General features: G+C 37.7%; 1 protein-coding gene across 1 annotated transcript; it reads left to right on the forward strand.

Annotated features, from left to right (window-relative positions):
- The first annotated feature begins 1,833 nt into the window (after positions 1 to 1,833).
- On the forward strand, positions 1,834 to 25,152 carry PCGF6 (polycomb group ring finger 6). The gene is made up of 10 exons (XM_070752768.1): positions 1,834 to 2,292; positions 3,883 to 3,982; positions 5,771 to 5,867; positions 6,331 to 6,386; positions 8,185 to 8,244; positions 10,202 to 10,313; positions 14,262 to 14,289; positions 15,771 to 15,869; positions 18,437 to 18,523; positions 23,874 to 25,152. The coding sequence occupies exons 1-10, from the start codon at positions 1,993 to 1,995 to the stop codon at positions 23,940 to 23,942; spliced, it is 1,008 nt and encodes a 335-aa protein (XP_070608869.1). The 5' UTR covers positions 1,834 to 1,992; the 3' UTR covers positions 23,943 to 25,152.
- The last annotated feature ends 1,418 nt before the right edge of the window (positions 25,153 to 26,570 follow it).

Here is a 26,570-nt window from a genome sequence, read left to right on the forward strand (position 1 = left end):
TTGTATGCGGCTGAAGTAAGCCTTGCATTGTTTTCGGACATTAAGAACTGTTTTTTGAGTAAGCCATTTTTGTTTATCTAATACAAGTTTGCTGATTAGCGGAGCACGTGTGTGTTTGATTTCTTTTCCTTGGACTATTACGCATTGCGGAGCCAGTCAGGCAGAACACATACCGGTAGCTTTTATTGTTAATACCTAACTGTAATTATAAAAATAATCTTTTACTTTTCAGAGTTGGATATAAACCTATAATGCATGCAAATTTGTTTATAGCAGATAAGCAGCAATCCCTGATAACGTCAAATAGGAGTCCAAAAGACCTTCAAAAGCTTTCACCAACATATTTGTTTAAAGCTATTAAGCATATTTTTAAAAGGGAAATCCATTAATTGAAGAAAAAACTATTAAAGTGTTACTTTAAATTTACTTTTAAAGTAATTTTCATTTTTGTTTAAATTTACATTTAAATGTTTAATAGTTTTTTCTTTACATTTAAACAAATAATACCTACCTTATAGATGGGACACAGAAGGACAAAGCAAGGCTCAGCCTCCCCTCCTATTACACTACTGAAAGACTCTTAGTCTTCAGTTACCTACTCCTAAAACTAAATCCTACTATATATTTTGATGCCTCAGATGTAACTTGGGATTTGGAAATGGTGTAAAGACAGATCAACAGAAGCAGCAAAAATCAGACTTATTTTAATAAGTTTATATTTAATTAGCATTACAATGCCACAGAATAGTACAAGTATGAATATAAATTATATCCACTGTTGACCTCTCCTGATTCCTAAGAGATCAGTAAGGGGTGTATATAAGTGCAACAGCGTGCCTTCCATTCCCTGTCCTAATCTTTTTCTCTTGCTAGTATCATGTATATAAACATTGTTATATCTATGTATACCATCAATACATACTCGACAAAACAAACAAATAAAACAGATCAGATATTTTATTGCGTTAATTTTTGTCCCTGCCTCACAGTTTTGAAACAACTTCCGTGTGCATTTTTTTAGATGTTAACTCTTATTTTAATATCAAAAATTAAAATGAGTTTTTTATTAAAATAAATTTACATTGATTAGATGGATTAACATTTGGATATTATAATTTAATTAAGAAATTATTATGTTTGTAGAAAGTAAGTTGATTTATGTTCATGGAATTGTTGAGATTTGGTTCTGTTATTCTTTTTTTCTTCCCAGTAATGTTATTGTTTTGATAATATTTTGCAGGATATAGATGTTATGTGTGGATAATTATTGTTTAAGAATTAGCAGGGGTTTTGTTTTTTTTAAAAAAAGGGCAATTAGTATAAGATAAGAGTTAAGAAATACTTTTGAAATAAATAAGGAAGTATGATAATTGAAAAGAAGCATTAAAGCTTAAATTGAATAGTTGAATCAAACCAATTGATGAGATGTAACAGCTAACAGCTTGATAAACTTGAATAAGGATATTGAAAAACGTTATACATTGGGTCATCCAGGTGATAAAAGTAAAGGAGGTAGCACTTGTTTAATGATATATATCAAAAGGAAATGGAAAATTATTGTACAGTATTGTATTGAAAATTGAAGGTATATGAAAAATGTATGGGTATATGAGTGAAGAATTTTTTTAAAAAAATTACCACCCCCACCCCCACACACAAAAGAGAGTTCTGGACGGTCTTTGGGACCCTCGCTTCCTCATCTGCAAAAGAGGAACAAAATTTAACTCGGTTTCCCAGAACTCAGCGCGAATATGTAAATTATGCAGGTGTGCTGAAAACGTGCGCGCCAAATCAGTCGTGCGCAGGCGCTAAAATTGGTAACACCCCCGCCCCCTTTAAAAAAAATTGCTTAGAGGGATGGAGCAGACCCCTCGCGCAAATTAACGAGAGGGAGGCGACCGACCGGGTAGCACAGCGATACTCCGCAACTGTGGGAAAACTGTTTGGTGGTGTGGACGGAAGCCGAGCGGCGCCTCGTTTTAGGTCGGAGATATGGCGTTGACACTACTTAGCGAAGGCTCCGTGGCTGAAGAGGCGGGTGGAGCGACCGAGGAAGTGGAAGCTAAAGGAGCGGCGGCGGCAGCAGCAACCGCGCTGGACACGCCTGGTTGCTCCGGGACGGGTGCTCGTTACGAACAGGGAAGCCGCTCTGCATCCAGCTGTGGCGGTAACGAAGAGCTGGAGGATGAGGAAGAGGCGATGGAGGAAGGGACTGCAGGAGGGGGAGCCACGGCTCTCTTGGGAGGATTTGGCACGGAGGAGGGCGAAATGGATTGCGACGAGGAGGACGAGGTAACAACGCTCTTCCCTCGGCAGCGGGGTTAAGGGGACGCGAGGAGTGGTGAAGCACAGCTGCGGAGGTCCCAGAGCCTGAAATTACCCTGGGGCAACTTTGCTGATAAGATTATTGTTGAGCCATTTTGATTTTTCTTGGGATACAGGTACTCTCACATTGCTTTCTGTGTTCACAATGTGACATTACTTGTGTACCCCGGGTTAAAAACAGTTGTCTGTCTTGCAAATTTCTTTCATATGCTAACAAAACATTGTGGTAGTTTGTAAAACTTGCCTTGCTTCAGAAAAAGGTTGAAAGAACTTGCCAGACAAACTTTTTAAAATACTGTTGTGTAAAAGTTTCCTGTACTTATCCTGTTGTGGATGAGTACAGGATGGATTTATCAATAGGTTGTGCAAAAATACTGCTGTTTTTCAGGACAGAGGCAGTATCTGCCATCACATTCTGAAAACAAGAAATGTACATTACTTGGAACATGTTTGCTTGTTTATTGTTTGTTGGTTGGTTGGTTGGTTGGATTTATATGCCGCCTCTCTCCAAGGACTCGGGGCGGCTTACAACATATAAAAAGAAACAATGAAATACAATGGCTAAATCTAATTAATTAAAACTAGATAAATTAATCTAAAATCTCCAATTATGTTAAAAATCATTCATACATCAACCATACATTCAGCAGCCAGGGGGCCACAGTCTAAGCCTGGCGACATAAATGAGTCTTAAGATTCTTGCGGATATGTTGTATGTTGTTTATACTACATTAGTCTCTTCTTTCCTAGAAACATAGAAACATAGAAGACTGACGGCAGAAAAAGACCTCTTGGTCCATCTAGTCTGCCCTTTTACTATTTCCTGTATTTTATCTTAGGATGGATATATGTTTATCCCAGGCATGTTTAAATTCAGTTACTGTGGATTTCCCAACCACGTCTGCTGGAAGTTTGTTCCAAGGATCTACTACTCTTTCAGTAAAATAATATTTTCTCATGTTGCCTTTGATCTTTCCCCCAACTAACTTCAGATTGTGTCCCCTTGTTCTTGTGTTCACTTTCCTGTTAAAAACACTTCCCTCCTGAACCCTATTTAACCCTTTAACATATTTAAATGTTTCGATCATGTCCCCCCTTTTCCTTCTGTCTTCCAGACTATACAGATTGAGTTCATTCAGTCTTTCCTGATACGTTTTATACTTAAGACCTTCCACCATTCTTGTAGCCCGTCTTTGGACCCGTTCAATTTTGTCAATATCTTTTTGTAGGTTATTTCTACTCTTACACTGCTCTGTTCCTGAGGCAGTTAAAGAGATCAATATTAAACATTATGTGGGATGATACATGCTTGTTTCCCAGGAGTTCTCTTTAATATGGCCTTTCAGATATGCTTTGGAGACATACAACTCTTTCTGTAGGAATCTTGGAAGGCTCGCAGAGATAAAATTTCCTTTCAACTACATAATATAGCCATTATTATTTGCAAATAGTTTATTGAAAAAACATGTTCTCAAGTACTTATTTTAAATATAAAAATTCTAACCTTATCAGCAAACCGTTAAACAATATTCTTGATATGCTTTTCTAAAATTTCAGCGCATGATCAATCTTTCTGAACTGGCACCATATATCATGTGTTCCATCTGCAAGGGATATTTCATAGATGCCACAACCATCACAGAATGTCTTCACACATGTAAGTTTTGGAATTATGATTAAATTTGTTTGCTGGCTGTTGCAACTCTGGGCAGCTTACAATGTTAAAATATATAAAACTAAAATATTTCTGAAAACAAGTTTACATATGTTGAAATAGAGTTCCATACAACTTGATAATATGAAAGTTGCAACAAAACATTAAGTTTGAAGGAAAAGGGTGCTTCAGAAAATGAGCTTGAACTTGATACCTTTCTGTAAGTTCTTAAAGAAGCTTCATGTTTTTCATCATGGAATTATACTGTGCATCTGCCTTACAACAGAGTGTTATAATATTGTGTACACCAACTGAAGTAGACGCCTTTAAGGAAAATCCTAGAAAATTTCAACAAACCATGTATTATGAAATTCCTAAATTGTTCTTTTTCCCTTTTCTTGCACATGTTTAAAAATATTTTAGAGCTTAGTCTGACATTCAGTCTCCTACAAGGAGATATGTTATTCTGAATAAGTACATTAACTATGCAAAGTTCATTTTCTTAACTTGGTTCATGGTTCATTTATCATGGCCAAACTGAATCTATAACAGCCTTATGGAAATCTAAATCTGGGGGACAATTTTCTGGTATCAACTCAACAGAATAATTGATTGAGGCTAAAGCCTGAAGCAGGTAGGTAAAAAAATATTGCTTTGTTTACCAAGCAAAAGACAACCAACTGCTTAATCTCGGAGCTTTCCTACTGCAAATTAGAATAATAAATTATTGTGTGATAGTCTGCTGTCTAAAAAAACTGAAATAGTGTGAACTGAACTATGGTATTCTGAATTACAGGTATAAATTCAATATTCATCATTCAGTAGATCCCCCCAAGTGAATCTACTATATCTGGCTTCAGTAAACTCCTGTATATTAAATAAAAATGGGCTAGTGGATACAGTTATGAAGTTTGTGTTAATAAGATTGGATTAATGGCAATGTGTAAAAATAATTTACAAATCTAAGTAGAACTGTTACTTTTGCATTTTTATTTTGCTGTTACTTTATATCTTTGCCAGGACTTACGACCACAATGAAGCCCAGAATCTTGGTCATAAATTGTTGGACTCGATTTTATGACTATTTTATGATGGTCATAAGGCTGGTCACTGCAGTCATTAAGCTAATCATGCCATTAAGTGAACAATGTGGTTGTTAAGCAAATCCTGCATGTCTAATGGGCATCTTTTGCTTGACCTGCTGCAAAACAGAGAAAGTTGCAAATTGTAGCCATGTGAATACAGAATGCTGCAACCAATTGTAAATGTGAGCTGTTTGCCAAGCACAGAAAATGCAGTCACATGAAGTTAAACCACTTCATGTTTTTAAGAAAAGCTTTTAAGAAGAGACTGGACAGTCACTTGCCTGAAATGGTATAGATCCAGCTCTAGACTGACTGATTGATTGATTGATTGATTGATTGATTGATTGACTGACTGACTGACTGACTGACTGACTGACTGACTGACTATAAGGGGAGGCAGCCAGGGGTGGGCTGCTGCCCGGATGGGGGGGGGGAACGCAGTGTGGGAGGACGCACACCAGAGCACCCAAATTGCACTGAATGATGTTGAAAGAAAATGCAGGGTGTCCTGCATAAACTACGCCCACAGTGTGGTAGTAAAAATTCGGTAGCCCTTCACTGGAGGCAGTCATAATTTGGGGGTGGGTTATAAGTAGCTTTTTGAAGTCCATTATAACTTTTGTGTATCTGCAGATTCTAGACCTTACTGCTTTCAATAATAATAAGGGTCATTTTGTATCAGTCATGTAATTACTTTTTTTTACAGTTTGTAAAAGCTGCATAGTAAGACATTTTTACTACAGTAACAGATGTCCAAAATGCAACATTGTAGTACATCAGACACAGCCACTTTATAATATCAGGTAATTTACCTATTATGGTATACTCTGTATTTATTTTGTGCATAAATGAACAGTTTAGTTAATGTTCTTATGTTAATTTTAGTCGACATTAACTGTTGGAGCTAAGAATTATTTTAAATAGCTTGATACAGGAGAATATGTTTAAATCTTCTGAAATTCTAGCAATATGTTCAAAACCATTAACTTTATCATTAAAACATTGAAACTAATCCACAGATCACACTTCACTGATACTTGATATTTTTCCAGTCTGTTTCTGGGACTTATTATGTTAAAAGGTTAATATGGTATTTCAAAAATGCTAATAAAGTTGCTTTTGTCATTTTGACATGGAAATTTTGCCAATATTGTTTTATAATAACTTATAGTTTTTAATAATTTTGTGTCAGTGCCTATCTTTCAATATGTCACTGTAATAAAAAGAAGTTACATTTAAAAATTACTTTTTATTTTCTTTTTATAGACTGGATCGACAATTACAAGACATAGTATATAAATTAGTTGACAACTTGGAAGAAAGTAAGTTTTTACATCTGAATTGGTTGCTCTTGATAAAACTGAAAGATACAACTAACTGAATGTAACTTCTTTATTTGTATATATTTTATGTTGCCATGTAAGTTAGTCCCCTTTTTTAGATTTTTTAATTCAACATGATTGATAGTTTGCTGAAGAACCACATACTCCACGATATAATTTGTAATACTTCAGTTAGAGATTCTTAGCTTATAAGATTTGTGTTTAGAAGGAATGGTTCACTTTCTTTAGAATGTTCATCTTATGTGCCCTTTTCACACCTGTTCATCATCATCATCATCTTAAAAGTCTTCAATGACTATCTTGTTTAGCAATTGTTCTCAGTTACAATAGTGATGAAAAAGTAACTTGTGACCAGTCCTCATATTTATGACTATAAAGTAAAGAAGAAATAAAGCTATTTTGCTTAGGAACAAAGTTGTTGATTTCAATTATAGTTACTAAATAAGGACTATCAGGATAGGTAGATTAGTAGAATGATTGCTGAACTCTTTTTTTTAGCATGGGGTATTCACAAATCATTTTAAGATTGACTATCAAAAATTCAGTGCTTTATATTATTTTGGTACTATAATCTTCTTATAATAAAATGCACTATTTCTGTCAGTTAAATTTGTAACAGCAGTAGAATTAAAGTAAACTCTAGCAGCAAGATGTAGGATTTGAAATTGAATATGTCTGAATCTCTTGGTAATATAAAATTATTATATTGTAGTAAATCATAAATATTGAACATCAAGATAACTCCTAGGAAAAACTATTCTGCACTGAAATTACATTATGTTAGTTGTGGCATCTCTAGCTTGTATTGGTGAAATTGTAGCAGATTTATACTAATCATCAGTGCTGAAAATCCTCGGTTATATAATATTTTAATCAAGTATTTTTGAAGAAACAAAGAAAATGTCTCATGGTCTTTCACAATATATTACTATTTATTAGCCAGATTTTCTAATTGATATAAGTTATTGCAACATAATAGATATAAATTATTGCAACATAAAAACCTGAGAGGTAATAAAAGTTCCTTTTATTATCTCTCCAATTTTTATTACAAAATATTAGAAAATTAATACAGTCCTCTTATTGGATGAACCAGAAATTGTTCAGAAAAATTAACAACTAAGATCTTTAAAAAACTTATCGAAGACAAACTATTAAAATATGATAGCTATTTATTACCTATACCTGCAGGTTTCCTATTTTCATAAACTTTTTTCTTTATAAATTACTCTCACCTATACATTCATTAATCTAGAAATAATATGTATTTATAATACTTAATCTTTTTTTTTTTAATGACACATGTTCATATAAAGATACATTCCCAAGTTTTATTTTCTCATATTCATTTTCTTAGTCTTTTTGCTCCAGGTCTGTGCAGCATTTTACCATTTGTTTCATTTCTTTTAAAAAAAATACAAATTCGGGAGGGGGGGGGTGTTAGATTCTTTTCTTTTCTTAATGATTTTTTAAAAATGTTTAACTCCATATCAATGCATATACATTGAAAACATATCTATAGCATACATGATTCTAGCTGATCTCTTATTTTCATATCAGCATCTCTATCATATTAATAGGTTATCATTGTTTTGTCTGTTTTTGTCTACTTACTCCATTTCAACTAATAATAATAATAATAATAATAATAATAATAATAATAATTTATTACCGTAGATTTGTATGCCGCCCCTCTCCGAAAACTCGGGGCGGCTCACAACTAGATCCATATTGTTTAGGCTGAGGATAACCAGTCCTTTTGTATTTATACATTTAGGAGAAAAAAAGAGAATGCATGATTTCTACAAGGAAAGAGGTTTAGAATTACCCAAACTTGGTAAGTTTTTTTTAACTGTGTATATACTATTGCTGAAAATAAAGTGAATTTATTAAAATTTAAATTAAATACTTTTTTATTATACTTCATGCCAAGACATATGTAGCTATGTATGTATTTTCTACATACTAAGACCAATATGTATTCCTTTTCTGACATTATAATTGTTTTGGTTATAAAAAAAGTATTGAAAAAATATTTTATGGTACTTAAATTTTCTTTAAAAACCCATAGCTTAAAGAAATAACATTCTAAATGATTAATATTTTCTTATTAAAGAGCTACTAAGGTTAGGCATATGTAATGAACATGGTTTTTCTTCCAAACATTTTAAAGATGATATTTTAGTGAGTAGTTTTGTTCATATATCAGACTGCACTAAGATTGTTGATTGTGCCAGTTCTTGCTCATTAATCAGATTTTTAGAATTGTGTTTTGTCACCTGCCTGCGGCTCTCTCAGAAATTCAACACCATTTCTTACTTTTCTTGAATCTTTGAGATAAATATGAAAGTTAGAAACAGTAATGTTTACATAAAGCTATTAAAATTGCAATGAGAAAATATCTGTATTCTGTATCTGTAATATCTGTAATCCTATATTAGTAGCTAATATCTGAATCTAGATGATACAGGCAATGAAAAGTAATTTCATTGCCTGTATCATCTAGATACAGATATTTTGGAGAAGATGTATCTTTTGTTTTAATAAGATTTATATAAAGGACACTCCGACACCAAAAACCTAGCCAAATTTGACAATTTTCTAATTTGCAAGACAGTTGTTCTTGTATTATATTGTTTTAAGACTTCTGATTGCATTTGCCTATAGGGCACAAATGAATAGATTTGTGGAGGCATATCTTTATCACTATCTCTTCATTACTGCTCTTTTTGAATTCTCTTTTTTTCCCTACTCTTGGCCATTCTTAGCATTGCTGGTCTGAGACCTGATTACTACAAACTGTTATATGTATGAAAGTATTGTATATTGTTACAATGGAACACATAAAGTGAAGGAAGACTATAAAACTATGGGACATAAAGGAAAGAAGAAAAATAGTTAGAAAGAAGTTTCAGAGTTGATAATACTTCCAAGACAGAGAATACTGTATGACCTATAAAGCCCTTCATGGCACCGGACCAGAATATCTCCGGGACCGCCTTGTGCCGCACAAATCCCAGCAACCAGTTAGGTCTCACAGAGTTGGCCTTCTCCGGGTCCCGTCAACTAAACAATGTCGTTTGGCGGGACCCAGGGGAAGAGCCTTCTCTGTGGCGGCCCCGACCCTTTGGAACCAACTCCCCCCAGATATCAGAGTTGCCCCCACTCTCCTTGCCTTTCGTAAGCTCCTTAAAACCCACCTCTGTCGTCAGGCATGGAGGAATTGAGACTTTCCCTTCCCCCTAGGCTTATAAAATTTATGCATGGTATGCCAGTATGTATGATTGGTTTCTTAAATTGGGGTTTTTTAAATTAACTTAAATATTAGATTTGTTTACATTGTATTATTATTGTTAGCCGCCCCGAGTCTACGGAGAGGGATGGCATACAAATCTGATTAATAAATAAATAATAAAATAAATAAGAGAAAAAATAGGGAGCTGAGAAATCATGGGGTTGGAAGGAAACATTTAGGCCATGAAGTCCATTCCCCTGTTCAGCATAAGAATCCAAATCAAAGCATTTCTGATTGAAAGTTATCCAACCTCCATTTGAATACATCTAGAAAAGAAATGCATTGCTTCTCCAAATGTTTGTTTTCTGGAGCAATGGTGCAAATGGTGTTAAAGCATCACCAGTGTGATAGAGGCAATGGGTTGCTCAGAGAAAAGACACCGTGGATTAAAAAAAGAAAAGGTTGAAAGAAGAGCAATCTACAGGTATTGCAGGGAAAGAAGCATAAATATATTTATTTTATTTTCTGTTCCTAGCATGATTAATCTTTTACATTTTAGCTGTACCCCAGCCAATGGCAGTGAGCAGGGGGAGACCACGCAAGGGAGACCCTCCCCCTGTATTCCGTATTCCTCCAGAACTTGATGTGTCACTTCTTCTGGAATTTATTGGGTAAGTTAAAATTTAATTTCTGGGAATTATTGTTTATTAAATCATGTTTAAGTCTTGATATTGACAGAAATATGAATAAATATGGTAACAGCATGCAAATCAGGTGGTAAAATGTGCATTATGATGTCAACTCTGTCCCTTGCATACTTAAACTGTGATGTCTCATTGTGAATGTAAAAGGGCAGAGCTTCAATTATGCAATTACTGTGCATATTTTGTCACTTTTTGTGATTAGAAATGATCACCTATATGGATCTATTATATTATTACACAATTTTAAGTTGCATTATTAGATTTTTAATACAGTGAAAAGATCAATGGATAGTGGAATAAATTAAGGTCTGCAACTACATCAATTTGCTCAGTTTTCAACGTATGTTGATAGTGGTGTCTGAAGAAAACAACTTTCTTATATAGAAAGTAGCATTGTTTTCACTATGCTTTGATTTAGCTTTGTGATTTGCTAAAGTCCAATTCATTAAGCTATAAATCATGCATATTGTTGTCCATACAGGTAGTCCCTGATTTGCAAATACAGTGATACCTTGTCTTACGAACCCCTCGTCATACAAACTTTTCGAGATACGAACCCGGTGGTTAAGATTTCTTTGCCTCGTCTTAAAAACCCTTTCTGTCTTATGAACACGAGCCCGGGTCCCTGGGCTCTCTTACTGTGCGTGCGCTCACTTATTGATGCAGGGATTCCCCTGCCTTGTGACTACACCCGATGGGATTTCCCATTCGTTTCTCGCTCCCGCCGACATTCCCCGCCTCCCGACTGCCAGATGAAGTGCCTGGGATTTTCCCCTGGCTTTCCAGTGGCTGGCCAAGATGCCCTCCTTCCTCCTCCTTCTGGCCGGCAGAAGACGAAGCACTGGGGGGCGGGGTGTCAGGCCGGCCCTCCTGCCCTCCCCCAGTCGAAAACACAAAGGCGGGCTGCTGCGGCTGCCGCCACCAGCTTCAGCCTCCCATTGCTCCACGCCGCTTTGCCCTGCCTGTCATCCTGGCTCAAGCGGGCAGCGGTGGACCGCCTTTGTGTTTTTGGCTGGGGGGTGGAGCAGGAGGACCTTCCTGACGCCCTCCTCCCAGCGCTTCATCCAGGATGATGAAGCTGCGTGGAGCAAAGGGAGACTCAAACCGCCGGCAGCTTCAGCTTCCCATTGCTCCACGCCGCTTCGCCCTGCCTGTCATCCTGGCTCAAGCGGGCGGCGGCAGACCGCCTTTCTGTTTTCAGCTGGGGGGTAGAGCAGGAGGACCTTCCTGATGCCCTCCTCCCAGCACTTCGCCCAGGATGACAGGCAGGGCGAAGCTGTGTGGAGCAAAGGGAGGCTCAAACCCCCGGCGGCTTCAGCTTCCCATTGCTCCACGCCGCTTTGCCCTGCCTGTCATCCTGGCTCAAGCGGGCAGCGGTGGACCGCCTTTGTGTTTTTGGCTGGGGGGTGGAGCAGGAGGACCTTCCTGACGCCCTCCTCCCAGCGCTTCATCCAGGATGATGAAGCTGCGTGGAGCAAAGGGAGACTCAAACCGCCGGCAGCTTCAGCTTCCCATTGCTCCACGCCGCTTCGCCCTGCCTGTCATCCTGGCTCAAGCGGGCGGCGGCAGACCGCCTTTCTGTTTTCAGCTGGGGGGTGGAGCAGGAGGACCTTCCTGATGCCCTCCTCCCAGCACTTCGCCCAGGATGACAGGCAGGGCGAAGCTGTGTGGAGCAAAGGGAGGCTCAAACCCCCGGCGGCTTCAGCTTCCCATTGCTCCACGCCGCTTTGCCCTGCCTGTCATCCTGGCTCAAGCGGGCGGCGGCAGACCACCTTTGTGTTTTTGGCTGAGGGGCGGAGCAGGAGGACCTTCCTGATGCCCTCCTCCCAGCGCTTCGCACAGAACGACAGGCAGGGCAAAGCGGCATGGAGCAAAGGGAGGCTCAAGCCACCGGCGGTGGCGGACCTCCATTGTGTTTTCCGCTGGGTGGGGGGAGCAGAAGGACCTTCCTGACTCCCTCCCCCCAGCGCTTCACCCAGGATGACACGTACGGCGAAGGGGCTTAAGCCTCCTTTGGCGGTGGCGGCCCGGTTTCCGGGTTTCTGAGTTTTGGGCTTGCACGCATTAATCGCTTTTCCATTGATTCGTATGGGAAACAGCATTTCGTCTTACGAACTTTTCACCTTACGAACCTCCTTCCGGAACCAATTAAGTTCCTAAGACAAGGTATCACTGTATTTTAACAACCAGCCAAAGTTATGATAGCATTGGATAAACTACTGTCTCCTGCCAAGAGTTGTCTTTTCTTCTCTGGGCTTGCTGAGTGGAGGTGAACTCCTTAGGCACAGTAGAGAAACAGACCTCAGATCCTGAAAACCTTAGGTTCATTCCTGCAGCCTGCCAGAGCAGCTCCCTTCCACACATGGAGGGGAGCTGAACTCCTATGAAATGTAGAAATAGAGCTCAGATCCCACTGATTTCAGATCCTACATATCCATTTGGGAAATCAGTATATATTTGACTCAAAATTTGAAGCATGATAGAAGAAGAATATGACACCCAAGTAAGCTCATTTCCAACTAAACTAAAACTAAATCGAGCTCTGTAGCAGATTCCACATTGTAACTAGTTGACAATCCGCATTTATGTCTTTAAGGTGCTTATGACTTGTGCATCAATGTCTTAATGTAATGAAAATACAAATTAATCATGTAAAATGGTTCAGAATCTCAATAATGTGAAGGAAAGAAACTAAAAAATACAGCGTTCCCTCAATTTTCGCGAGTTCGAACTTCGCGAAAAGTCTATACCACGGTTTTTCAAAAATATTAATTAAAAAATACTTCACGGGTTTTTTCCCTATACCACGTTTTTTCTCGCCCAATGACGTCATATGTCATCACCAAACTTTCATCTGCCTTTAATAAATATTTTTTAAAATAAACTTTAATAAATAAACATGGTGACTAATAATCTAAATGGTTGCTTAGGGAATGGGAAATTGCAATTCAGAGGTTTAAAATGTTAAGGGACGGCTTGTGATACTGTTCATAGCCAAAAATAGTGTATTTACTTCCGCATCTCTACTTTGCGGAAATTCAACTTTCACGGGCGGTCTCGGAACGCATCCACCACGAAAATTGAGGGAACACTGTACTCTCTTTTATGTATCCACTAGGTGGCAATAATAACCAAGTAATGTTCACATCAATTCATGCAGTATTTCATGACAAATATGCTTGAATGTATCACAATTGGCAACATGCAAATTCTGGTTTATTAAAAGTGTATTTTAAAAATAAATTTATAGTAGTTCAATTTTCTTTAACCTTTGTGATTGTACATGTTTAGAAATTAGTTTAAAAGCCGAGGGAGGGCTCTCGGGCACTAACCAGTCCCACAGCTGTATACTCTTCCCTGAGCTCCCCATTGAAGCCTATATTTTAACCCTTTAGTGGAAGGCCAGTAGAGTGGGGGCCTCTCTTGCCTCCATATTCCACAGGTCTGGGGCAAGGAAGAGAATGCTATCTTCCTCTCTCTTCCTTTTGGTCTCTTAAAAACCAAAAATGAAAGGCTTTCTTTGGGAACCACAAAATAAGTGCTGGAAGGAGCATGGGTTTTGATTTATGGCTGTAAATTGAGCATGCCAATGTATGTATATTTTATTTATTTATTTATTCAATTTTTATGCCGCCTTTCTCCTTAGACTCAGGGCGGCTTACAACATGTTAGCAATAGCACTTTTTAAACAGAGCTAGGCTTTTGCCCCCACAATCCGGGTCCTCATTTTACCCACCTCAGAAGGATGGAAGGCTGAGTCAACCTTGAGCTGGTGATGAGATTTGAACCGCTGACCTTCAGATCTACAAGTCAGCTTCAGTGGCCTGCAGTACAGCACTCTACCTGCTGCGCCACCCCGGCTCATTTCTGGTTGCTGCGCCACACACTGATTATGCTCATTTCTCTTTCTTTCAGAGCAAATGATGTCTCTGGGAATTTTAAGGTATTGATATTACCAAATGTTTTTGCTTATATTAAAATAAATGTGTCATTATGTTTGCAAGCTTTTATTGGGAGAACAAATTTGTAGAACATGGGTGGCTATATTCTCCATAAATATACATACAAACACTGAAAGATCCCAGTTTCCTTCCTACAACTATGTATTGGTGATCTCCAGACCACATTTCTTTTATGATATGATTAAGCCCTAGCACTTTTCTAGCTGAATCTATAACTAACTCTTTTCTTTTTTTAGTTTAGTTTAAATTCTTCCTGAACTACATTCTTTTCTTTCCTGCTTTTGTAGGATACAGCCTTAAAGCTTATTATACTAGTGGTATATGCCATAATCCATAAATACAAATTTTTCTTCCAGTTTACTGCTTTCCTTTATATTGTAATTCCTCAACGGCCACAGAGAGGGTGAATGAAAATATCATCAGTCTCTTCACATTTTAATTTATAGATTTGTATATGCTTTTAGTCCTCTACTTTTTCTTGACTGAGTCATTTATCCCCTTGAGTTCAGAAATTATGGCTAATGATCATTTGATTTCATGAGCCCTGGTCATCTTTCAACCCTTCTTTTTCACAGGATTAGACAGTATGTTTCTCTTAATAACTTGTCTTGTGTACATCGCTGTTTCTGTCCTTTGCAGTCCACTGCCAAGATTTTTCGTCAAGTGAAGGGCTTTGATTATTTGTTTGGGCAATAGAAATATCTCAGGAAGCTGGAACTCATTTTCCATGTCTGGAGCCTCAAATCAATTTCAATTGTTTCCTATAAGGACCAGTGTTCCCTCTAATTTTTTGGCGGGGTGGGCGGAAAAGTATAGTGTCTGAGTGGCAGTCCCTTCGGGACTGGGCGGCACAGAAATAATAACTAAACAAACAAACAAACACAAACAAACAAATAAATAAAAAACCCACCCTGTTTTGCCTCAGAGAATTTCAAAATAAAATACTGTACTGTGTGTCTATAACAGTGAGCTCATAATAGGGCAACTCTATCAATATCAAAATGCCACTTAAATAGTTGAGCTAGTTTCAAACTAGATTTTGATTTTCTTTCTCTCTTCCTTACTCCCATTCTTTTTCTTTCTCTTTTCCTTCCTCTCTTTTTTCTATCTGTTTCTCTCTCTTCCTCTCTTCCTCTCTCTCTCCTTCCCTCTCGGCTTCTGGGCAGGTTTGGAAAACTCTGAGTTGATGATGATTTTTAAGTGAGCGATTGCTCACTGCTCAGCTTAGAGGGAACTATGATAAGGACAATGTAGCACCTGAGCTATGTATTACAATGCAGCCCACTTACCCAGACAGCAAATTATTGTCTTATCAAAGTCTCAGGGATGAACAGTAAAAAATTATTGATTTCATTCTCTGTGGCTATTTTAAGGTTTTAAAGTAAACATGAGTTTGACTATTTGCAAAAGATCCTATATATTACAACCTAACGGTAACTTAACCCGTTCTTTGTTCTTGTAGCCACTGGAGAAGAAGTTTGTACGTGTTTCAGGAGAGGCAACAATTGGACACGTGGAAAAATTTCTCAGAAGAAAGATGGATCTTGATCCTGGCTGTCAGGTACACTGCAATAATTCATATTTTACCTTTTTTTGCTTCTCCACATCATGTGTATAACAGCGATCAGATAAATGAGGTTTCCACATATTTTAATGTAAACATTTTCAGAGAAGCTGAGTCCGAAACATCCTGCAGAGAATGTGTTTTATTGAGGCAGAAATCAGCGTTTTTTTAAAGCCTTGTTCAATCACACTCCCAGTCTCAGATCCTTCTCTTGAACAACTCCACACCCAGTTTGGTTGGCCATGACCTTTAAAGCCCTACATGGCATTGGACCAGATTACCTCCGGAACCGCCTGCTACTGCACGAATCCCAGTGACTGATAAGGTCCCACAGAGTTGGCCTTCTCCGGGTCCCGTCGACTAAACAATGTCGTTTGGCGGGCCCCAGGGGAAGAGCCTTCTCTGTGGCAGCCCCGGCCCTCTGGAACCAACTCCCCCTGGAGATTAGAACTGCCCCCACCCTCCCTGTCTTTCGCAAACTACTCAAGACTCACTTATGCCGCCAGGCATGGGGGAGTTAAGATATTCCTTCCCCCTAGGCCATTACAAGTTATGCATGGTATGTTTGTGTGTATGTTTGGTTTTATAATAAGGGTTTTTAGTTGTTTTATTATTGGATTGTTACATGCTGCCCCGAGTCTACGGAGAGGGGCGGCATACAAATCCGATAGATAGATAGATAGATAGATAGATAGATAGATAGATAGATAGATAGATAGATAGATAGATAGATAACTTACTTTCTTTCTTTCTTTCTTTCTTTCTTTCTTTCTTTCTTTCTTTCTTTCTTTCTTTCTTTCTTTCCCAAGATCAATTGCCTTTATACTGCCTGGAAGTGACATCACCCCAAAGAGGCTAATTCAATACACTAATACCTTTTACTATGCAACTCCTCTTGCCTTCTGAGCAATCTTCTATAGCGAGGGTCTATCCACTGACTTTCCACTCTAATGTCTTCCTCATCCTCTGACTGGGACCACTCCCCCATTGTCCTATCAGCCCCCTCTAGTGGCTCCTCAGGCTCACTCAGGTCACTTTCTCTCACACTCTTGCTCTCTCTACATCAGCCGGCAACCCCCCACCCAGAGTATCAGAAGGGCCTGGCTCACCCTCCTCAGAATCTGACATGACCTGAGAATGGACAAGGAGCACTCACAACATGGAGGATTATAACATGAAGTGTAAATAGTAGAGAGCATTAGGGAAAATAGTCCATTACTTTTAGTTCCTTGTGCATTGGAAATGTGTCATAACACTTAGCAGAAAAATGTAGCCAACAGTAACCTCAGAGCAATTGAAAATACATCTACAATTCAGATCTGATACTAGGAAGTTTAATTCCACTAATCTATAAATAATTTGCACATGTCATAGGAAAAGCTTTGTGATAGCAAAGGGTATGATCATGAACAAATGATCATGCTTTTGTTTCAGTTGCATCTTTTTAGTGGCTTGGATGAATTGAGCAATGCCACGCAATAGTTACATGTGACTAATTAGTGCCTCTGAGTCTTGTTAATGCTGGATGGTGAGTGGAAAGAAATAGTATTCCACAGAGAACTGGGTTTCAGGGCTCATGCGTTGTTAAATTTAAATTATGTTTCAACTGAGCACAGCTGCTCATTTTTAACAAATTTAGCAACATCTGATCTGAAAGAGTATTAGCCAGAAAGTGAAGTGTTTAAGATACTTCTTTGCCTATATATTAACAAGTATGTAAAACAAGGGTAAAGTTTAAAATGGGCAAATACAGTGAAAAATGTGTTAAAATCATTGGCACTACTCTGCAAGGGCTCCCCAACTCCCCCCTGATTAAGATGGAAGCGGGTTACCCTAAACAGCGGCCGGGCGGGATTCCACTGATGCAATCAAGGCAGCATGATACACGCATCTTGCCGCCTTGAGCGTCACTTTGTAAGTCTTAATATGAGCTCTCACAAGTGTTCGATCAGATTCGAACTTACTCTTCCTCCATCGCTTCTCTAGATGTCTATTCTGGCGTTTCAACTCCAGGAGCTCCTCGTTGAACCATGGAGCTCTACGGGGTCTAGTGCCGCGGAGAGGTCGCAGCGGTGCAATTCGGTCAAGGGCCTCCGCTGCAGCCTTGTTCCAGGCCTCAGCCAGAGACTCTGCCGAACTGTGGACGAGTGTATCTGGAAGAACCCCAAGTGCCTTCTGAAAGCCTTCTGGATCCATCAGGCGCCTGGGGCGGAACAACTTAATCGGTTCCGCCTCCCTGAGGGGGAGGATTGGAGCCAGGAAGTCAAGCCACAGTAGAAAATGGTCTGACAATGACAAAGGCAACACTTCTAAGCCCCTTAGTCTCAGACCATTACTCAGTTGCTCAGAGAGGAATACCATGTTGGGTGCATGCCCCCCCCTCGTGAGTCGGACCCTGTACTACTTGGGTCAGGTCCATGGCTGCCATGGTGGCCATGAACTCCTGTATCTTGTTAATAGTTAATCTTGCTATCATTCTTGTTCATTAGGCATACTTTTTTACGTTGAACACTCCTTTTACTAAGTACTAAGTTATTTGATAATTTCTTTTCTGTTCATTTCAGGTTGACATAATATGTGGTGATCACTTGCTGGAACAATATCAGACTCTAAGGGAAATTCAAAATGCTCTAGGGAAGAGTGCAGTGCAGGTAAAGTACTGACATGTTAATTAAAAAAAGTTTTGTTTAAAAGCAATCCTAATTATGAATGGTATTTTGTTACCATCTCCAGGCACTATTTATTTAAATTCATTGGCCTTCAATTCTAGTAAATCTTGGCAGCATGCAAAACTAAAAAATACAAATACCAAGAAACATTAAATCAACAGGTACTCCAGACTAAAATACTCTGCTAACAAAGCCCACAGAACAAGACAGTATTATTATTATTATTATTATTATTATTATTATTATTATTAATTAGATTTGTATGCCGCCCCTCTCCGCAGACTCGGGGCGGCTCACAACAGTGATAAAAAACAATATGCATTGACAAATCTAATAATTTAACATCTAAAATAGCAATTATACATTTAAAAAATCTAAAAACAAGGAACCCCAATATAAAAAACATACATACAGTCATATTATGCACTAAAACTACATAGGCAGGGGGAGATGTCTCAGTTTCCCCACGCTTGACGACAGAGATGGGTTTTGAGGAGTTTACGAAAGGCAAGGAGGGTAGGGGCAGTTCTAATCTCTGGAGGTAGCTGATTCCAGAGGGTCGGAGCCACCACAGAGAAGGCTCTTCCCCTGGGTCCTGCCAGACAACATTGTTTAGTAGCTGTTAAAATAACAATCATTAGACCTGGAAACAAAACCAGGATTTAAGTCTTTCCAGAACCCAAGGAAAGAAGACACTGTTCTTATCTCTGGAAGGACACTGTTCTCAAATGTGGGGATATTTATTTCCTAGGTCACAGAAGATGACAATGTTTAATTAATGGGATCTAGATACAGCCATCCTACCAGAACAACTAAGTAGGCAGAAACTATTGGAGATATCATTTTTATGTCTTTCACAAAAGTGACTTGGAGACTTTTTTAAATTTATTGAAAAAATGAGTCTGGAGATCTGGATATTCTTGCACTCCTAAATACATACTGTTCAAGTCAAAATCTTTGTGTTCCCAATCCAGAAACTGAACTTGCAGCTTTCTTCCATGTATTTGCCTTACATTCTACCATCTTGGCACACTGAAACATACACAGACTCGTTATATATTCTACATAACGTCTATAGAAAGATTGGGCACCATACAACGTTCCATGCTGGCTTTCTACAGGAACTATATTCATATATCTTTAATGGATAGGTTTCAAAACCGATGAAGACGTTTTGACAAGCAGGCAAGGAAAGGGCCAGGACATAAACAAGGCATTCCCAAGTGCACACACAGTATACCAGTTTTCATAATGCATAGCATAGGAAAGGAGAGTTCTGTAAGTAGAAGGTGTAAGTTTGCCTCAACAGTGGGAAGAAAACATAGTGCTTCTACATTTATCTATGACTTCAGAGAAAGTAGTCAGAATAATGTATAACATATGAAATATGGTTTACAATCCAATTTCTGCTTTCATCAAATCTGAAAAAAAGATTCAGATTCAGTAAATAAAATTACATATGAAACTACTCATGATGTATTTTCACAGTGCAGAAGTGCTAAATCTGAATTATACAGAAAACCTGAAAATGTAATTAACAGTTACAAGACAGTGATGATAAAAATCACAGTGAATTAATTGTGTTATTTTGCATTAAATTATGTGTTAAGACTTTTGCAATCATTATATCAAATCCAAAACACAGCATCAGAAATATAGAAGAAAATGCAATTATTGCTGTCCCTACTAGGAACCTCTGTACAAGTGTCTAAGGAGACTTTGGCAAATATACTGTATGTCCTAATTGGGTCTGAAGATGCACAGTCATGCTTGGACTATCTGCAAAGCAATCTTGTAGATCAAACTTGGGCATTTTAAGGCCTACAGGTCACATCTGGCCCATGGCTCTCTTTCTGTCCCACAGTGTTGGGGGGGGGGCATTGTGGTGGCAATATTGGGGGCAGGATGGTAGAAGCCCTCCACAACAGATCCGGTTTTTCATGTGGCCCTCTGGGGAAAATTGTACACTGCTACCATATAACATATTGTAGGCAGAATGACTAAATAAAATATATGGAAACTATGCACAGATTGGATACTTTTTTATAATTTGATTTAAAGTTTTTTTAAAGATAAAACCTACTACAAGCTAATAATAAAAAAAGAAATCAAATAGAAAATTAGAAGTGCAAGAAAGAAAAAATACAAGAAAAATATAAAAGAAAACAAAGATACAAAAAGTGATTTCTAATCTTTGCAGCAGTTATAATTATAAATTTACCTTTTTACCTAAAGTTATGACATATCTCTCTTATTTTAATCTATCCTGAATAGTAATCAAAACTATAAATCATGTATTCATTTTTGTTCTGTTTTCCATAAAAAGTCTATAAGGGATTTCCTGTCAGCGAGAAATGTAGATATTTCTTTTCTCATGAAAGAAGATAATTTGGCCATCTTGGCAATTTCCATTATCTTTAATACTTCTGTTATACGTATTTCCCAGTCTTTTCATCTTTGTGCATAGATTAATCTTGCTGCAATTATAGAAACATAGAAAACTGATGGCATAAAAAGGCCTACTGGTCCTTTGAATCTTTCCTTTGGGAATTTGGTTGATTTGTTTTTGTCTTTTTCAATTTTTTTTTGTTTTTAGTGGATGATTGATATTTTTTATTCAAAGCATGTTTAAATTCAGTTATTGATTATTGACCTATTACCTCAGCTGAAAGTTGGTTCCTAGCTTCCACTATTCTTTCTGTGAAATAATGCTTTCTAACATTAATTTTGAACTTCCTTCCTGTCAGTTTGAAGTTATGCCCCTATTTCTTTATTTTTGCTTAAAATTGAAAATACTGCCTTCTAAAACCATATTCACACCCTTAATATATTTAAACATTTCAATCATGTCTCCCTTTTCTGACCTCCAGGCTATAAAATCATATTTCTCCGATCATATACAAAAATATCATATCATATATACAAAAATAAAGTACCATCATTGTCCATCAGTTCAAGTTTGACACCCCTAATTTAAATCGTGCCATTATGTGTCAAAACTCTGGATTTTCTGAAGCAAAACCATCATTCTAAAAATGTGATCTATTTTTATCACAGAAATTCTCCCCATCAATGACAGTTCAGTTTCTCCCATGCTAAAATATCTTTTTTAACTTCATTTCATGCCTTAACAGTTATTTTGAAATAGCATATATTTTTGTCATAGTGATATCCAGATATTTTACTTACTTTTCAATCTTAAATAGATACGGATCCATAAGCATCCAAATGATGCATAATTCTTTACATGACTTGCTGGCCTGATGTGTACCAAATCTAAATAAACTCCTAGGGCAATGCTCACAATGAATAAGTGTCTTTATGTTACTTTTTCAGGAAGTTGTTTTCCATAAGTGTGTTTTCTGTAAATTTGTTATGGAGAGTAAAATTGGAAGCTTATTCATTATGAAGTCCTATTTTCATAAGGGATCCATATACATAGTTAGCATGACATGTCTGATGTTAATGCTTAAAATGCTTACCCAAGGGAAAGGCAGGGAGCCATAATGAACATAATTGTCTTCAAATTTGTTTTCACATTCCTTGAGGAGTCTACAACAAGGTTAGGAAGATGGAAAGTTAAGTAAAATGATGAAATCCGAAGTTGGCAATAGTTCTTATTTTCCTCTTAATGGGGAATTAGATTTTAAGGCACAAATAGGTAACTTAAACAATATGTATTTTTTAGATACAGTGATACCCTGTCTTACAAACTTAATTGGTTCCGGGGCGAGGTTCTTAAGGTGAAACGTTTGTAAGACGAAACAATGTTTCCCATAGGAATCAATGGAAAAGTGATTAATGCGTGCAAGCCCAAAATTCACCCCTTTTGCCAGCCGAAGCGCCCGTTTTTGCGCTGCTGGGATTCCCCTGAGGCTCCCCTCCATGGGAAACCCCACCTCCAGACTTCTGTGTTTTTGCGATGCTGCAGGGGAATCCCAGCAGGGATTTCACTGAGGCTCCCCTCGCTGGGAAACCCCACCTCCGGACTTCCGTTGGCAGCGAATTTTTGGGCTGCTGGGATTCCCCTGCAGCATCAGAAAAACATGTAAGTCTTGAGGTGGGGTTTCCCATGGAGGGGAGCCTAAGGGGAATCTCAGCAGCGCAAAAACGGGTGCTTCACTGGCAACAGAAATCTGGAGGCGGGGCATCCCAGCGGCGGCGGCAGGTTTGTAAGGTGAAAATAGTTTGTAAGAAGAGGCAAAAAAATCTTAAACCCTGGGTTTGTATCTCGAGAAGTTTGTATGACGAAGCGTTTGTAAGACGAGGTATCACTGTATTTTGTCACTTTGCTGGTGGAGAAATGTAATATTTAGATTCAGTTGCGTGTCTTTTGTTGTTTCTGTAGAAAATTATTAACCCAAACATGTTTTGTTTCAATACCAATACTTAATATCTCTGTGTGTTTGCGTGTGTGTGTGTGTGCCTCCAAATTAGTGTTGATTTCTAACAACTGACTTTGGGCAAGATTGTTGGGAATGGTTTACCATTGCCTCCTTCCCAAGGCTGAGAGTGATTAGCCTAAGGTAGGACTAGAAGAGACTAGAGAGAGACTAAAGAGACTAGGACTAGAGAGATTGATTAGCCTAAGGTAGGACTAGAAGAGACTAGAGAGAGACTAAAGAGACTAGGACTAGAGAGATTGATTAGCCTAAGGTAGGACTAGAATTCATAGTTGTCTGGTTTCTAGCCTGGTACCTTAACAACTACCATATTTTTCGGAGTATAAGACGCACCTTTTTCCTCCCTAAAAGTGGCTGAAAATTTGGATGTGTCTTATACTATGAATGTACTTTCCCCCCCACACACACACAAGTTTTTTTCCAACCCTAAATAGGTGCTAGTGATCTTCCCAGCTCTTACCTTGCAGGCTTTTTCATTATTACTCTCTCCAACCCTAAGTCTTTGCAGGCTTTTTTTCATTGCTTTACTTGCTCCAAATAAGTTTCTTTCCAGCCATAACGAGGTGCTAACAGTCTTCCCAGTTCTTACTGGCTTTCAGGCTCTTTCATTGTTACTCTCTCCGAATAAGGTTTTTTTAAGCCTTAACCAGAAGATAAAATAATGGGCTGAAGCTGACCAAACTAAGGATGCTAACCAGATGAATACCTGGTAGGCAGATTCCCCCCCTCTCCCCATTTTCCTCCCCCAAAACTAATGTGCGTCTTATACTCCAGTGCGTTTTATACTCCTAAAAATACAGTACTGTATATAAAACTCTCCCTTGTACCAAATGCACAATAAGAAAATTTGTCTGTACAAGTCATTGCTTTTTGTAGTTTGCGGGTTTCATTGGATTTTTGATTTATACAATTTCTCTCTTTCTTTCCAGGATGGGTTGCTTATACTTCATTATGGACTGATTCTTAGTGGAGATTCCACATTTTCAAAAATCTCTTAAATTTTCAGAAGATGTTTGAAAGAACAAAACCTCATGGGACAACTGCAGCAAAAAAAAAAAAGAGCCATGTTATTTAAATGAATTTAAAGAAATGCACTGTGTTTGCTCTGCATAATAATTAAGGAAGTTATTTAAAGCAGTGAGAAAAACAAGCAACTGCACCAGTAAGTAAGCTATAAATACTTCAGTGCTTTTGTATCAGCGCCTAGCTCAGGGAAAAAAGCATATCAACGTAACAGAATTCATCCTAAATATGTAGGTCTTGCAGCATTCATGACTAATCCATGGACAGCGTTGTACTTGAGACTACAATTTATCCAAAAGTTTTTAAGTATATTTGCAGTACTGTTCTCAGGGATGATCTCTTGGACCACAATGTCTTTTTGGGAAAAACATGCATTATTCATAGGGGCATTTGAATTTTATTTTAGTCAGTTTAGAAATAAAATGACACTTAGATTTTTCCCTTTAGGTAAAATGGGGCTAATCATACTTTAAAAATTGCAATCATTTCTATCTCATGCCTTATATGAAAAAAAATATAAATACATAATATACCAAATATTAGGACAGGAAAATAAATAAATATATGTTGCCCATAGATCATCACTGGTTGAATAGCAATGTAAATGTAAAAGTAGATGAGACTATGAATTGGGCTGCACTGGAACAGGTGTTCCATTGTTGTTTATACCTCCAAGGTCAGTGGGAAAATAAATGGACAATATGCTTTCCAAATGTTTGAAACAGTAAACTTGTTCCCCTGGTAATAAATGTGCACTTAAATAATAAATTAGGAGCTGGCTGAATGGTAGAAATGAAATAACAGAGCCAGAATAATTGTCTTATATGAATTTGATTAGTTTACAGTTAATAAATTAAAATGATAAAAAATGAAATACATCAGATATAAGAACAAAGCCATAGAAGCACTCAGCACAAGAAAGATATGGCAGGATTATTGAAGAGCAGTGAGAAATTGTTAACAATTATTTTGACTGGGATTGGCATGGGATTGTCATTCCTCTGATTTTTTTAAAAAATTAAAATCTAATTCTAGTTGCAGCAGCATAAGCTTGCTGTGACAAATGGGTGAAATATAAACATTAAATCTTTGCTTCCCCCATACAACCCAAATTCTTAAAGAGTGAAATATTAGTGTTTGCTACTTTTTTAAAGTTGATTGAGTAAATAAATGAGTTAATGTTACCTCAGTTTGTAAAAGTATCAATATTACAAAATATGTTTTTTCTGACAGAAAAAATAGCAGAACTTTTATAGTGAGAAATCTGCATTGCCAAGTAGAAATTTTTTTGTAATGTCAAACGGGGATGAAGCATTACATTTATTTGAATATCTAAGTTGGCAGAGTCAGGAAATTAATTTAAGTTTTCAATATGCTACTAGATTTTGTGTTTACTTTGTTATGGACTCATGAGACGATTGTCACAAATGGAGCATTAAGTTCATGGAGAGGGGTATAGAGTGCTTCCCCCCACCTTTCAAATAATGTATTTATTATTGATATGTAATGTAACCTCAAATGTTTAAGCTTTGGTTGAACAGTACAGTGGCCAAGTTCTGGTCATTATCAAATTCAGTTCAAGTTCCTGCATGTATTATTTTATAGAGCTGAAATTTACACAGAATATGTTCACTATAAAATCAGGAGCGGAGACATCAGTTCTGAACAGAAAAAATAAAGCATTATATGGATATTTCATTTAAAGAAAACAAGTGAGGCATTTCAGAGAGAATTGGTATAAAGAAAACAATTGAAGCAGTTTTTTCTTGCAAAGCTAGAGTTCATGAGCATGCAGTTAGCTATAGCTAATTTAGAGTAGCTTCAAGAAACAAGAGACTTGCTTTTATATTGCATATGGTAAACTGTGTAAGACAGTGATGGCGAACCTTTTTTCTCTTGGGTGCTGAAAGTACATTCGCACACACTATTGCGCCTGTGTGAGTGTCCCTATCCATAATTCAATATCTGAGGAGGGCAAAAATTGCCTCCCCTCTGGAGGCCCTCTGGAAGCCTAAAATGCCCTCCCAGAGCCTCTCTGTGAGCCGAAAATCAGCTGAGCTCGGCATATAAATCTAATTAATAATAATAATAATAATAATAATAATAATAATAATAATAATAATAATAATAATGGCTCACGTGCCGGTAGATATAGCTCCACGTGCCACCTATGGCACCCGTGCCATAGGTTCGCCATCACTGGCCTAAGGGGTGCTTACCAGTGGTATAGATGGGTTTCTGTTAGCCTTTTCTGTATCTTCAGAATCGGAGAGAGTATATTGTTCAGTATTTCAAGAAAGCAATCTTTCCAAAATCTGTATTTGGGCTTCAGGACTTTTTCTTTCGTTATACATGGAGCATGTTCAGTAATCAGTCTAACCCAAAATGTTTTTATTGGGATGGGATACATAAGAACAACAGTGATCAAGTCTGTCTGCTGGTGCAGTTTATATTATCAAGAGAGGAGTTTTCATAATTTGTATATACATATTGAATATATATTACATTACACAGTATTTTGAAAGGCTCTATTATTTCTCTTTTGAAGAGGAGTCTGCATTACAAACTGATCTTTGAATAAACTGTTCAAATATTGGAAATGC

The sequence above is a fragment of the Erythrolamprus reginae genome, chromosome 5, assembly GCF_031021105.1.
Source record: "Erythrolamprus reginae isolate rEryReg1 chromosome 5, rEryReg1.hap1, whole genome shotgun sequence".
NCBI classification, from domain to species: Eukaryota; Metazoa; Chordata; class Lepidosauria; order Squamata; family Dipsadidae; genus Erythrolamprus; species Erythrolamprus reginae.